Source organism: Osmia lignaria, chromosome 2 (assembly GCF_051020975.1).
Source record: "Osmia lignaria lignaria isolate PbOS001 chromosome 2, iyOsmLign1, whole genome shotgun sequence".
NCBI lineage: Eukaryota > Metazoa > Arthropoda > Insecta > Hymenoptera > Megachilidae > Osmia > Osmia lignaria.
In genome coordinates, this window is record NC_135033.1 from 6,767,702 (window position 1) to 6,783,109 (window position 15,408).

Genomic DNA, 15,408 nt, shown 5'->3' on the forward strand with positions numbered 1-15,408 from the left:
CTTCCTTCTCGCTTCTCCGCTTCGTCAGAGGCGCCTCCGGGCGAAACTGCCTTTACCTTTGACCGACCAGATTAAAAATCTCGGCGTCGCGCGTGTTCGCTCCCCGTGTACGCTCGAAACGCTTCAACTCTTCTCCTCGGCGACTTTTCGCGAGCTTCCACGACGCCGCGCCATGGAGATGCTCGTTCGCCGTGTGAGTTATGATCACCTGGCGTCGACAAATTGGCCGCGATCAGCGAGCTCCTTCTCGTCCTATCGTCAGACCTTTCTGCCAGAGAAAACGCACTCTCTAACGAGATAAGCTTCTAGAAGCGAGATGAATTCTTAACTCTTCCTGGCGTTCCACAGAAGCGGAACGAGACTGAGCATAATTTCTAGGGGTGCCCGGGTACTCGAAAAATCGACTCGGGAATCTTTTATTCAGTTTCAAATGATCTTTAGGTATTTGAACAAATTTTAGGGTTCCCTTCTTAAATTTAGAAATTAATATAATACAATTTTCACATTATTAAGAGATTTATTTTAGCAATTGCTTCACACATTTTTGTACACGTCCTTTATGAAAGATGTTGAATGATCTTTCGTTCACTTCGAGCGGAATTTACTTTTGATTTTTCCATTTGTTATACGGAGTGACGTGTTATTTTGACAGGGTGACTGTTCCGCTGCGTCATGCTTTTCGAATCGAAAGCATGCTCGGTGTGAGAAGAAGGAGAAGGTGATTGTTATTTCATGTTGGTTCGCGATGTTCCATTTCACTGGTCAGTGATTTGTTGTAATGGTTTGGTTATTTCATAATTCTATCGGATTTTGATTGTGCAATCGAACACAGTGTATTGGTAATATAATTACGTTACAGGGCAGATTTAATCAAGGTAACATTAATAGTTCAATTTCAATATGAATTGTATGGAACAATGGTATACATGTAGAATATTAATAATATAATTACGATGCATAATTAATTCCACTCGTAATAACGTTAAGAAATTAGAATATTGAATTTGTAGATCACTGATATTGAATATTGGCAATACAGTTAATGCGGCTGAAGAATTCCGATCGGAACGATATCCGATATGATTTATTGCCTCTGTAGCTGGCTTTATTCAGAACGAGATGCTAATGAAGTATCAAGGATAACGTGAACCACCTCGGTCTATGCATACGTAATGATTTACGGGTGTAAAAGTGTTCATCAGCAGAACACATTGTTCTTCTAGCAATAATAGCCGAACGTTTCCACGATTTCCATATGAAATTGTTGGTGTTACTCTCATCTTGATCTGCATTGTTTGAACGGAAACAGGTAGTATGCATCAAGAATAGAAACTCATATTTAACGTCATGTAACGTTTCATTTAATCGTGGCATGCATTGATAAGAAATTTATTCACAGTGAGAATAATTCGATTAATTGAAACAATATAAATTCGAATCATTCAATTATTTTAATTATTGAACAGCGAATAATATGAAACAAAAAATTCAATTCAAAATTGGGCTTTCTCCATGGTCCGCTGTCCGAGGGTTAATAGAGCAAATAGCAAGCATAGTTTTGCTTGGAAGCTATTTTAATTATCATATCCTGTATATTAAATTTCGAAGGGTATTTTAGGGTTAATATCGTCGTTCCAAAGCAGATCGCTTCGACTTGCCAAAGAATTCTCTATTTTCATCACCTATCCCCCAGCATTATCTTCAACAACCCTCAACATTCAAATCCACTACATAAATCATCCGAAAGCTTCAACCAATCAGTCAGAAAAGCATAAGTCTTCTTGAAGACAATTTCTGTAGACGAGACATCCAGTTCGCGTAGGCAGACAAGAAAGAAAGGTAAAAAGGGAGAGAACTGGAGGATTTACATACGAGAAGAGTAAATCATAACCCAAACAACAGAGGCAGAGCACCGTATTCCTGGCAAGGGCGAGGTCTTTGAAACTGATTCATTACCCTGAAACGATCCGGCATCCTCTTCACCATGAATCCCCCGGTACGTCCAAAGTATACCGCGAAAATGTTCCTTAATGGGAAATTATAGCGCAAAATGCGCCAAGGGAAAGCGTATCTCCGTGGTCTGTTCGCATTCCTGTCAGTGGTAGTCACGTAGAAGGAAGCAGAGTAGATCGTTCCGCGGTGAGGTAGGAATAATAAGCGTGTTCCCTCGAACGATCGAGCTGCATCGCGTTTTCGAGCGTGATAATTTCTCGATCGTGGGCCCAGCGTCAATAAGCGGCGCACGTTGTTGTACGGCGATTAACGATCGATCGGTTGGATCGCGCGTGACCGTGTTCCGGTATAAGGCACGTGAGATTCGTTTGGCCGGATGAATTACGATGACTCGGCCACGTGGCGATTAATAATCGAAAAGGCGTGCGCTCCTTCCTCCTTGTTTCACCTCCTGAGATGCACGCGTGTGTAAAACGTTGTTTAAGACGTCGTTCGGACACCGTGGGAGTCCACCTTCGAGCCAGTCGTTTAATTCAATCGATTTTCATGTTTGTTCAACGGACGCTTCTTTTTTTCACTTCTAATACATTGAAAAATTAATCTTTCGCGGTGTGTTTCATCGTCAGCCAATGGATCATTAGAGAAACTAATTTGTTTTGGAGCAAAAATAGTGTGTGTATAAGGTAAAGAAATTTGAGGATGAAAGGGTTAGAAGAAATTAAAATTTCAATTTAAAATTCTATATTGATGAGAAGAGAAAGAAATTTAAAATTATAGATTATCTTCCTCATATGACCAAGTAATCAATTATATTATTAATTAAATGTATTTGGAAAAGGTTTCACCAAACACATAATCACTTATGACTTATAGTAATGAAAAGTGTAACCATTTGATTAATGAAACTAGTTTTGTTTTAACACAATATTTCGATGTTACATTGTAACGAAACGCGCATACATATACATAATTCTCATCGCGAGTGCAACTCGCGCTTGTCACATTAGTTCCAGTTAATTTGCACGAGTGTATCTCGATATAGAGCAACGGGTTTCAGCTTGAACAGTTGTGCTGTAGTAGAAATACCAACCGCGATAGATCATTTCTCCAGACTCTACTTGTTTAATATGTACGAGTGTGTGGGTTTCCATGTGGGTTGCTAATACTTACAAGGAGAAATTCGTTAAAACATAACAATTTGCAATTTTAATTAGAAAATCAACTAAAATTTACAATTGGCGAAGTATGAAAATTTTAAATGACTCGCACGAATCGCCTGGACGATCGATCGAGAAATTCGAGACGCAAGGGGCGTCGACGTCGTCACCGTGCCTCTGGCGAGGGGGTGGTTGTCGACACGGAAGAAAAATTGTGGACCCATTAGTCGCGTGTCGATTAACCATGCCGAAGGTGCACGTTCGCAGACGCGCTCGTAAATCCAAGGGGGTGTCCATCGTGGGCGTGGGGACCGATCGAATGAGTCACGTGTTTCCAAATACCAGGGAGAAGTGACAGGGTTGGCGGAGTGTAGTTACCCTGCTCGATGAATCCTGAGAGCGACGTCGATGCATCGCAGGAGACCGATTAAAATCCAGCATTCAGACTTCGCCAGCCGTCGGCCATGAATATCGAATTCTTGTTCCGGCCGGTTGACCTTTCCTCGCGATGCGAATGTGGGAACCACGGGAAAGAATGTTTCTTTAAACACCTTTTCTGTTCATTAAAACCCTGAACCTTTGGATAACGATCGCTCTGTTTGAGTATGTCCCATACATTTGCTTAATTTTGTTAGACTTTTAAATTCTTTAAATCAGTCATTGTAGATGATTCTAAATAGCTAATTATCAAATAAGGGCCTGTAGATTTCCTCCAATCACTCTACTTTCATTAACACGTTGAATGCCGCAAATTACATATGCCTGAATAATTAAAAGGAAACAGTAAAAGAAAACCTTATTTTTGAAAGCTTGAAATTTGATTAAAAATTAACTATTTCTATTTTTAATAATTAGAGCTTCGATACGTCCCTCAACAAATGTCCATTTTCACTGCGGCATTCAACTTGTTAACGTATTCTACTCCCACATAAAAAATCTCATTTGCATATACTCGACCTTCGGAATACATACACGAGTTGATCATTCACAAAAGATTAAAGGTCTTCGATCTTAGAGGTCTGAATACAGTTCACGATCAACCTCGCTGAATGCCATTGTCTCACGAAGCGAGGAACGTTGGGGATATTTTCTGCACCCTAAGGCGCCCTCTATTAGCCACTCAGCCGGAAGCGAGGCGGATGAAAATACAAAAAAGCGTCGCATCTCCGTTGACTAGACATCCGCGATTCGGCTGCCGGTGGAAGCTCAGTCAATCCTTCCGTCTGGTGCCGGGTCTACGTCCGTTTTCCTGATCCTTTCCTCGCACGCGTCAATCTCCGCTCGTGCCGCGAAGCCACACACGTAGCTGGCTCGTTGAATCGGGGATGCTGCACGGTGCCGGGTTCCTCGGCTCTTTATAAATAGCCAGCGAGCGCGTGTCGGGGTGCTAGCAGTTAACAAACGGTAAAACTAACACCGCCTCCTACAATAACATTTCGCTCCGGTCACGTGTTTTCCGCGGCCCGACTATTATAAGATCCACGACTGTCGTCCCGTCTCATCTCCTCCCCACTGCCTTCTCGCTGCTTCTCGTATTCGCTCAAGTCGCTTCTGTCTGTTGCGAGACCAACCCTTTCCATCGATCTAGGCACCGTTTCCCGGAGTTAACTTGCGTCCAACTATCAGACCTAACTCGTGCGATATCATCGAACGCGTAGATTTCTACCCTCCGGCGTTCACGAGGGATCTCCAAACGAGGATCTAACCTCTTTGAACGCGTTGATTTATGCGCCGGCCGACCAACTCCCGCGCCCTTTGTTCGTTAAGGTCGCAGACAACCTTTCGGCGGCCCCTTAACGATCGAACGAGCGAATCGAGATTCGGTCGGCGGGTGGTTATGCAAATACGCGGCTGGTTAGATCGTTTCGAGCGAGTGCCCGTTATATAATGCTAGTTCTGGCTGGACGTTGTCTTTTTTCCGGCGAGAAACGTCTCGTTGGGCTTAATTAGGACCACCGTAAAGGCTCGCTGAGATTGGACACGTTTTTGTCCGACCCGGCGTACGGAGGAGTAACTATATTTAGGGGGAAAGGGATGGACCGATGATGCGGCGAGATGGATGACAAGTTGGGGAGAGATTTTACTTCTCGTCAGACGGTTTTACTGCGGTGGTTGTTTTTTTACGGGATTTCAGGGTGGATTTATTAACGAGAACGTGGTGGATTTTGATTCAATCCTAAACGATTATTTCTTGAGTAAGAATCACGTCAGAGGTTTTGTGACTACTTTTGTATTCGAGGAAATGTATTTTTGGAGAAACTGAAATAATAACAATTATCGTTACTTGAAGCATTTTCTATTTGACCAGCAAAGTGGATACACGTATCGAGGAGAAACGTGCTAAAACGTGCATCAACATGAAAGTAATTCACAGGATATTAAAGTAAGAGGTGTGTTTTTTAGGATCATTATTCAAAAATCCTTGCGAACTCGTTTTAGCCTTCCTGTTAACTAAGTGAAGCTGTGTTCGTTTATTTTCTTCCTTTTTTATCAGTGAAGAGTAGAGATCCTTACAATTAATGATCATACATGCTGGGGTATACACAGATAAGAATATGAAAAGTGTGATTTTTATTTATAGAACACTACAATGAAATATGTTTCATTTATTGTTCCAGGCCGGAGTGATGCGAGCCACGCAGGAGTAAATCAAGGAACCTTTACAATGGGACTCGTTCGACGGACGAAGTTGCTTCCAAGCCGAACGATGGCGTCCCTATTACCGCTGTTGCTGCTAGCAGCGTTACCGAACGCTCGATTAGAATCAGCAATCAGTCCAGTGAGTAACGTGGGCTCGGTATCGAGCGGTTCACCGTCGTCCTCTTCGTCCTCCTCCTCTTCGTCGATGGTGGGCGTCGTGTCTAGCAGTGGCACGGGTTCCGGCAGCATGGTAGGATCTGGCAACAGCGTGGTTGGGGGTGGCAGCAGCAGCGGTGGACACTCGTCTCTAAGCGGTGGAGCGGCTAATGGAAACGGCAGATGCGAGGAGATCACTATTCCGATGTGTCGCGGGATCGGATATAACCTGACAGCCATGCCAAACGAATTGAATCACGATACCCAGGAAGAGGCTGGCATGGAAGTGCATCAGTTCTGGCCTTTGGTAGAAATCAAATGTTCACCGGACCTAAAGTTCTTCCTCTGTTCGATGTACACACCGATATGTCTGCCCGAGTATACCAAGCCTCTTCCAGCCTGCAGAAGCGTTTGCGAGAGAGCGCGAGCTGGTTGCGCGCCGCTGATGCAACAGTACGGATTCTCTTGGCCGGAAAGGATGGCATGCGAGAGATTACCCGCCCATGGCGACCCAGAAAATTTGTGCATGGAGCAAGACAATCGTACTACGACCACCGGTTACGGGTCTGGTAACGGGGGTGCCGCGAGCAGCGCTCCCTTACCAGCGGCAGCACCGCCACGTCCAACTAGGCCGTCGAAGACGACCCAACCACCGCGGTGCAAGCCAGGCAAGAATCAAAAAAACTGCCAGCATCCCCCGGGGGAAAGGGCGAGGGACTGCACGTGCCGGTGCAGGGCACCCCTCGTACCCCTGGGGGCGGGGGGCACGGTAATTCCGGGTCCGATAAGCGGCAGCAGCACCGGCAACATAGGCAACGGGGCTGGACTGGCAGGCATGGCCGTAAGTGGGGCCATACCGGCTCCACCGATAAGCATCGCTCGGAACATCATACAGGACATTGCCGGAGTACCGAATTGCGCGCTACCCTGCCACGGGGCGTTTCTCACCCCCGAAGAGCGAGGATTCGCAGCCGTGTGGCTGGCTCTGTGGAGCGGCCTGTGCGCCGCAAGCACGCTCGTGACCGTCACCACATTCCTGATCGACACCCAGCGCTTCAAGTATCCTGAGAGACCGATAGTCTTCCTCTCGGCCTGTTACTTCGTCGTCTCGGTCGGTTACCTGTCGAGAAGCGTGTTCGGCCACGAGGAAATCGCCTGCGACGGGCCAGCGTTGAAATCAGGGGCGCAAGGACCTGGAGCATGCGTCACAGTGTTTCTAATGATCTACTTCTTCGGCATGGCGTCCTCGGTGTGGTGGGTGATACTCGCGTTCACGTGGTTCCTGGCAGCGGGACTGAAGTGGGGCAACGAAGCCATCGCCTCGTATTCCCAGTACTTCCACCTGGCAGCTTGGCTAGCGCCAACGATACAGACAGTTTCAGCCTACGTGGCCGGGGGAGTAGCCGGGGATCCGGTGGCGGGAGTCTGCACGGTAGCACCCGAAGGAATACGCTCGTTCATTCTGGTACCACTGTTCGTGTATCTTCTATTGGGAACGAGTTTCCTTCTGGCGGGATTCGTGAGTCTGTTCAGAATTCGATCGGTCATCAAGCGACAACCGGGAGCGAAAGCGGACAAACTGGAGAAGCTAATGATACGAATCGGCGTGTTCAGCGTGCTGTACACACTGCCGGCCGGAGTAGTGTTGGCATGTCACATGTACGAGACAGCGCTAAGAAACGAGTGGCTCGCCTCGCTGGCCTGCCCGTGCGGCCCGAGGGCCAGACCTCTCTACTCCGTCCTAATGCTCAAGTACTTCATGGCGCTCGCGGTAGGTATCACGTCAGGCGTGTGGATCTGGAGCGGCAAAACCGTCGACTCGTGGAAACGTCTATGGAGGCGCTTGTTCGGAGGCGGGAGCGGAGGAGGAGGTCACGGAGGAGGTGGAGGCGGTATGGTAGCAGGCGTGACAGGAGTCAGCGGAGGCATCGGCAGTACCAGTATCAAGGGCGTCGTAGGACGTGTCGGAGTGCCGTATCCACCGGCACCGGGACCGGGAAGCGCGTTACTTCCGCCTGGCAGCGTGGCCAGCGCGTCGCAACACCATCTTCATCATCACGTCCTCAAACAACCCCCTCTTTCGCACGTATGACGTCACCAGTCGGCGGGAGGCGACATGAACACCGCTGGCTGCGATCAGCAGCAACAGCAACAACAGTCGGTGCAACAGGAGAGGCCTTCCGCCCTTAGCAACTACGGGCCCATTTAGCCCTTCGCCTCGGCCTCGCGCAGGCACACGCCTCATACGGCGCCTCACACGGCGCCCCATACGCCCCACTCCGCGGCCACTATATACTCGAGGAGGTCGCTGGCGTCGACAACGGGCCCCCTCACGCCAGCACACGGACTCGCACCCTCGTACACCCAGGCCACCGAAGTATGAATCGATTTTCCATTACAACCTCGTCTCCGTAGCGATGCTGAAACGGTAATAAACGGGTCGAGGGAACGATGATACGGTTCTCAGTACCTCCGTCGATCAACTCGCGACGGTGCTTCTCGATTACCCGATATACGTATTAGCCCGTACGTGTCTTTTCCGTGGATCTCGAGTCGCTGTCTTAGCTGATTTTTTTAACGGAATCATCGACGATGTAAGAGTGTACGTTCTTTTACGATAATTCAGATTTTCGACGCCATAACGTATGGACCCTCGATACACCTACGTCAGAGGGCGACAGTTAGAAAATGGCACTCGAGACCATCCGGTTAGTGAGATTGTGATGTTCGCGCGTGGATTTTAAGATAGTGTCGACGAATGAATGGTATGCGCGAATGCGAAACGCGTGACAGTTCAATTTTTATTCGTATCTATCTGTACTTTTTTCTTACTTATATTATACCGTAGCGGAGCTCGTACAGTCCGCATGTCCGTCTAACGTGTATCGTCTCGTCTATTTATCTAATCTAGCCATTAAACTGAATATAGGTGTAAAACACGATTTTTCTAGATATCGTACGCGGCTACGGCGGTGGTCCGGCATTCCAGACGCGCGTTTTTTGTAATTTTGATATTTTAGTCACTAGTCGAAAGGTCGATAGGAGCTAGAGCATACAATCGACGACGAGCAGCCGACCGATCGTCTCGACATGGTTCACGGACAATGAAAGTACTCGTAGCCGAATACAGGTTCACCGCCATCGATCGTGCGATGGTACGACGAGCAACTGTTGTATAGCGCAGACGTTTTTAGCTGATCAGCAGCAGAGAAAAGGCGGAGTAACTAAGCGAGGTAAACTGTAAATATCATTCTTAGATGTTAGGTAAAAGCGCTGTAAATAAACAAAATAAGGAATACGGTCATCAGAAACGATTTATAATCGATCGGCACACGAGATGCTCGAAGGTGTACAGATGCAAGCATGCGCGATCGCGACGAACACGCGTTCCTTCTTCTCCTTTTTATTCAAATCTCTCTGTCCGTGGAGCTTTTAAGTCTTTCGAAGAGGATCGATCGTCTCGCAATAGACATTCACGGTACAAAAGTTACAGATTCAATTGGTTTAGCAACTCTCGGTTGAGAATCGATAGAACTCTCGGGGTCGAATGGGTATTGATTAACCCGGCGGGTGCCGGGGTGAAATTTTCTTCATCAAATCAAGAACTATCAAAGGTTTCAATGAACGAAACAAAAATTAATTTCATCGGGGTATCTGATATCCCATTTGGCATCCACCGGGTTAACAAAGATAGAAACATCTGAGGAAGAAAGTGCCGCTAGTCTTGCCACGGACGAAGGAACGCGCCGATCGAAGCGTATTCGCGTCCGGAAAGAGCGTGATATATATATACATACGTTATGTACACATAAAAGTTAAACGAACCGCGTAAATTTTACGCGTCGAACACCATTTTTTACCGCCGAACGAATTCTCCCAACCCCCGAAATCCTTCACCGTTTTATATATATATTTACTCGTACGTACGCGTCTCGAACGTAGCAGACAGAAATGAAAAAGAAAAATAGAAAAGAAAGGTACAGAAACAATACGACCCCAAACAACACCTGTTTCATATACTTGGTATATGGTGTACAGGTCTCCGAGGCCCAAGCCATTCGTAACCTACGCACACGCATAACATCCTTACACTCACACGACACAATCGTATGCATACGCGCACGTGGTAGAGGAAAGGCAAAAGGATTCTGTGTACCCCGAGTAAATCGTAGGTAAAAAGAAAAAGAAATGGAAGAAAGGGAAATTGTGTACATGGTTCACGTGTGTCTATGCCACGTGATAGACAGGTAGCTGTTGACACAGCTCGAAATCGGATACACGCATAAACGAGTGGATCGTTAAGCACGTAAATATATATATAAATATATTACAGATACATATAAATATAAATAAATATATATATATGTTCGTGGAAGCGTGCGCGGGACCTCGAGACGAGGACGCGTTCGCTTCTCCGACGCGATGTCGATATCTCACAATTTTTATAATCGCTGAAGAAGAAAAAATAAAAGAAAACGGGGAGGATAAGAAGGTTTCTTATCACGACCACTCTCGGGACGTCTGGTGGTTGAGGTCGCGTGCGAAGCCCCCGATGGATTCCTTCTACGAGGCCACGAAACACGCGGCAAACGAGATATATACACTTTTGCCGCTGTTTCTTCGTCTGACGGTTTCCTTCTTTTTATTAGTTTTCGTTTTACCTGTCGTTGAAATTTCGACGGCTCACGCGATCGTTCCGCGAGATGTCTCGCGAGAGGAGCAGGTGATGAGAACGCGGGAAGGAAACGAGAAAGCAAGAATGAAACAAAAGGACTGAAAAACGATAACTGCCTCAAGCAACTTAAACAAAAAGAAAAGAAAAAAATGAGTAAAACAGAAAAGAACACGAGCCGTATCGCATCTCGGACGGTCACCCCCTGCCAAACGAAACGTACACGTGTAATGTTGTAAAGTAGTGAGAGTAAAGAAACCTTTTAGTGTTACATATCACGCCAAGCTGTTACGAGCGGAAACGGACAATGTCGCGTTCGCGGACGACGAGTGATGATGATAGCGGATAGTGGAGAGAAAAAAAAAATGGCGGGAAGTAAGGAGATTGTAGGCGGCGCTGCTATCGCGACGGCAGGTATGATTGATAGGGACTTATATGAACGAACGCGACTTTAGAGAAAGAAGAGGGAGGGAGTTTATAACGAGTATCTGTAATCCACTTTTTGTCACGATGATTGTCAATAAAATTGAAGATAATGTGTGTAACGAGTGTGTCCCGGAATTTTCATTCACGACGATCGAACTCTGGTATGTTCTTCTTTCTGTTTCTTGTTTCGTATTTTTTTGTTTCATAGAAAAAGAAAAAACGCTTCAGTGATAAGAGAACACTTATCGAAGGCAAGGTCTAAAATAGTCTCCCTCTGTTTTTCTTTTGTGCGTTTTCCTCGTTTCTTAGCTTTTACGTTCTTTCCCCCCATGATAACACCATTCTGTCTGGGTCCGATTTTTATGCTCGCCGCCATCTTTGTACAACTTTACGTTGCCATAGTAGTTAATCGAGTATCCGACGACCATATCGTTATACATATATGCATATACTGAAATCAAAATTGTATACGATTTTTAATATACTTTATTATTATTTAAGTTCCTTGCGTTTATTGCTTGCCACCTCAGCGTCTTCCTCGATCCTCGCAATAGTTACTGTTTCTTGGGCCATTATAGGGATCTTTTTATTGGATCTTCAAAATATTTCAATCTAGAAGGGAATAGATTATAAATTAAAGTATACTTCAAATATTCTTGTAGTGATAAAATTTGAGACATAAAGGGTAGTAACATTTTTTTCTTCAGTGTTTAAGTGGAAGTGCAGGAAATATTTAGATTGCTCTTCTAGATAATACTTGAGCCATCATTGTTTAAAGCACAAACTATCTTAGGTAAATATTTCTCTTATTAGATCGTGGATGAATATAAACAGGGGTCCTGGAGACGAGCACTTCAGTTTGTATAAAACAAAAAAAGGTCCCTCCTGTTTAAGTGGTTCGAACAAGTGGCTACATTCTTCTGTCTGGAAGTTGAATAAAGTAACCAAACGAAATGGCGCCGTAAAAGGAGTTCAAGTTTGAATAATAGTTTCATGTGTTTACTGTTTCAATATTGACGTTTGTTGACTTTTTATGTCGTTTAAAGAAGGGATAAATGTATTTTCAATTTTATCGAAAAAGTTTCTTTTGGACTTAAAAGATACACAGTTTAGATATTTGAATAAAAAAGAAGAAATGATTACCAGTAGAATATTTTAAAAGATGAACCGTTTGTCTAGTTTTTCACTTTCGAAAATACAGGTAAAGCTGTGGGTCAAAAGAGAAATTTATTTTACAATAGGGAGTGAAAAGAAACATCCCTGAATCTCGTTTCAGCTAAACGTAACCATAAACTGTAAACCCCGTACCTATAATCCGTCCAACGAGACGAGTTAGTATATGTTTACAAATTCGCGCGCTCGACGCAGGGTCGAAGCTCAGTTGTTTCCGGTTCTTCAAACGGTTCGGTCGAGGTTTGTGCACTGTGAATTTGTACGCATTTACTGTCTCGTCTCGTTGGATGGGCTGTAATCCTAGCTGCTCGTTGCTATAATAAAGTGCCTGGCTAAGAATACTTCAACCGTAAAGGGGTGAACGCCGAAGAATTTCACCCTTTCCTTTAAGGAACATTAATAAAGCACCCCATTACATGATCCAAATTCGTTTTTAACTTGCTCATTATGATAGTGTACATAATAGAGACCCTGTTCATATTATTTTGCAACCCCTAATTTTCAGAATTTTTGCTGTCTCTACGTATAATTCAGAGCTTTTTATTTTAATTTCCATTTTCCTAAATTTCATATCATTCCCTTAGACATTATTTTTCCAATGTATAAAAGTCCTCCGTTGTACCCGTTTCCCAGCTCTGGGTCACGTCTGATCCGGCTACCTCTTTTCAAGGGTTAATGCAAAGGCAGACGGCTGGTTTCACCGGTCACTGGACCTCTCTATTTACACGAGATTACGAATCGTCCGGTGAAAATCGCAGTTTAACCCAAAACCTAAGTAAACTAAAGTCCGTGACTCATTGCTGTCGGCGGAGTCAGCAGCGGAGGGTGGCAAACACCCCCGCGATCGTTGAATTTACGAGCCGTCGTTGCACCTCGAGTATCAACGCCATAAACAAACGGTATTAAACCGACTGGACGTTTTACGGTCCCCGGTGGTCGGTCCGGAAGATAAGGATCTCCGTTAGTCATTCACTCGTTAAGTTAACTGGCGGTGTGTTGTGTTGATTTCCCTAATTGCAGCTACCCGATGCGCCTTCCATGGCGACGATTGTCCAGCCGACCATACCGTGGCCGATTCGCGTGTCTCTGATGCATTTGCCGGCACGCGGCTGTCTCTCGTTTAATTAGCCTCGTGAGAAATTGATTTCATTAACCCTTTGAATACCACGCGTTACTGTAAAGGGCAGCTAGATTTTGCTGAATGAATATCCTTTGCTTCTGTTTGAATATCCTTTGCTTATTTTTAGATTCTATAATTGAAAATTTATCAATTTTATGTTGCGTAATACGTTTCTATTTTTCTCTCTCGACAAACAAGCAGAAAACAGTTTTCGCTTCGATAATCTCCTAACGAGATCGACGTATCGTCGACCTTAGACACGCTCGACGAAAATAGACGTTGAACTCCATTATTTACCGAGAAAGAGGCGTTCAAGAACGATTTACGAGCAGATTTGCCGAAAGGTTTCACAGATCGGTAGCGAGCCGTGATCGACGACGACTAATTGCGCCTAAGAAAACTAATTTACGAAGGCGGAAACGGATCCGGGAACGCCCTCGCTGTTTGTCGAGCGTAGGAGGAACGTTTTCCATGCGGCGAAGGAAGGACCTCTGAATTTTCAGAGGATCCCTTCCAGCCGTCTAACATTAGATCGTATCGTGAACACGCACTCGCGTTTCCCGCTTTTTCCTCGAATACTCGTTCATTGCCGCTCGTTTTCTCTAAATCTAGATCGTCATAACCATTCGGGGTTAACGCTGAAATAATATCGTGTCCTGTTGTCGGACCGGTTACCTTTTTTTACATCTATTTTCTGAATAGAAAATTAGAAAACTCTGGTTCATCTTCAAAAAGTTTTCCTTCTCGTGAATATTTATTAATATGTAATTCTAGCATTAATATATTCCATTTTTGAAAATTATTTTTAACAACTTATGTTTAATATAAAGCTACCACGTTTAGTTTCAATGATTCTTTAAAGATCAACAGAAGAAGTATTAATTTAAGACAGTAAAGAAATTGTTTGCTATTGCAAGATTTTCTTGAAAACAAGATAGAGTCGTGAAAGCAGCTCGATGTCCGCTTATCAGTTATCTCGTCGCTCATTATATTCGCGCGTGTAGGCAATTTATGCGTACAAACGTCACCACATGTCCATCCCTTATCATCGTGTCAAGGGTCGTCCCGGCATTGAGATCGTTTCTCGCATTCATTCCAAGGGGAGATTAATCGCTTTCTACGACGATAATCTATCGTCGTATAAATTACCAAGAGCGAGTATTAAGATACGGGTTTGTAAATTGAATTTTCTTTTCATCGAGTTTCTTAGCCAACAAGTGATTTACTGATGGTTATGGAATTCAGTTTCCACATTCATGCTAAATCTGCACGTGTAGGTCAAATGCATTTCTAATTGTTAATTTAATAGATAAATTAACAGAAAAATAGGAATCATTTGAAAAGCTAAAGACGAAAAACAAATTTCTATTTTATTTAATCCTATATTTCTCCATTCACGTATTAAAAATCTCCCCCAAAAGGATCCGTGTTCCGCAATCTTTGGTCGTGAACGTCTTCGAAATGAAAGAGCCTTTAAAAGGGAAACCATTTTATATAGGTAATAAAATGGTCAGTTCCGGTAGTCATAAACTACGACCACGAGGCAGCCTGAAATTGTTTCAGAACCGATTTACCAAAGGGTTGGTCGATAGTCGAATGCCGGTCACTTCGAATAGACATACTACGGAAAGAGGTACTATACCTCTTTTGAGAAAGGCTTTTTGAGAACCCTCGATTCCATTGAAATTAGATTCCCTTGTACCGTTAATCCTTCTTTGCGATGCCAACAGCTGCGAGAGACGACGGCTGATCATTAATTATTTGCGCGTCGCAGATTAACGGGTTAAACGAACGCTTCTGAGCCTACTCTAACGATTACGTGACTGTTGATACTTGAAATGACTATTTTTGCTCATTTTATCTTACACTCTTATGTTAAACATAATAAAATTAATTCATTTATTAAGATACTCTATATTCAAATCTCCTCGCATTCTTTTTCGAATTCATAAATTCTTAAACAATAATTGATATTTATTTATGTTAGTTGCAAAAAATTTATTATATAATTCTGTAGATAGTTATCGTAAAGAATATTATTTAAAATGTCATGTTTGCTATACTTCTTCCTCTAACTATACAGTATAGTCAGACGAGGAAATGTAGCAGAT

General features: G+C 44.2%; 1 protein-coding gene across 3 annotated transcripts in view; it reads left to right on the forward strand.

The window, feature by feature from the left end:
* The window catches only part of fz2 (frizzled 2), a 98,136-nt gene extending 86,632 nt beyond the window's left edge, over positions 1-11,504 (forward strand). For all 3 annotated transcript variants that reach the window (XM_034330281.2, XM_034330280.2, XM_034330279.2), the window contains exon 2: positions 5,729-11,504. In XM_034330281.2, the coding sequence (XP_034186172.1) occupies positions 5,776-7,998 (2,223 nt within the window). In that variant the 5' untranslated portion in view covers positions 5,729-5,775 and the 3' untranslated portion in view covers positions 7,999-11,504. The remainder of the gene's footprint in view (positions 1-5,728) is intronic.
* Positions 11,505-15,408: the final 3,904 nt, after the last annotated feature.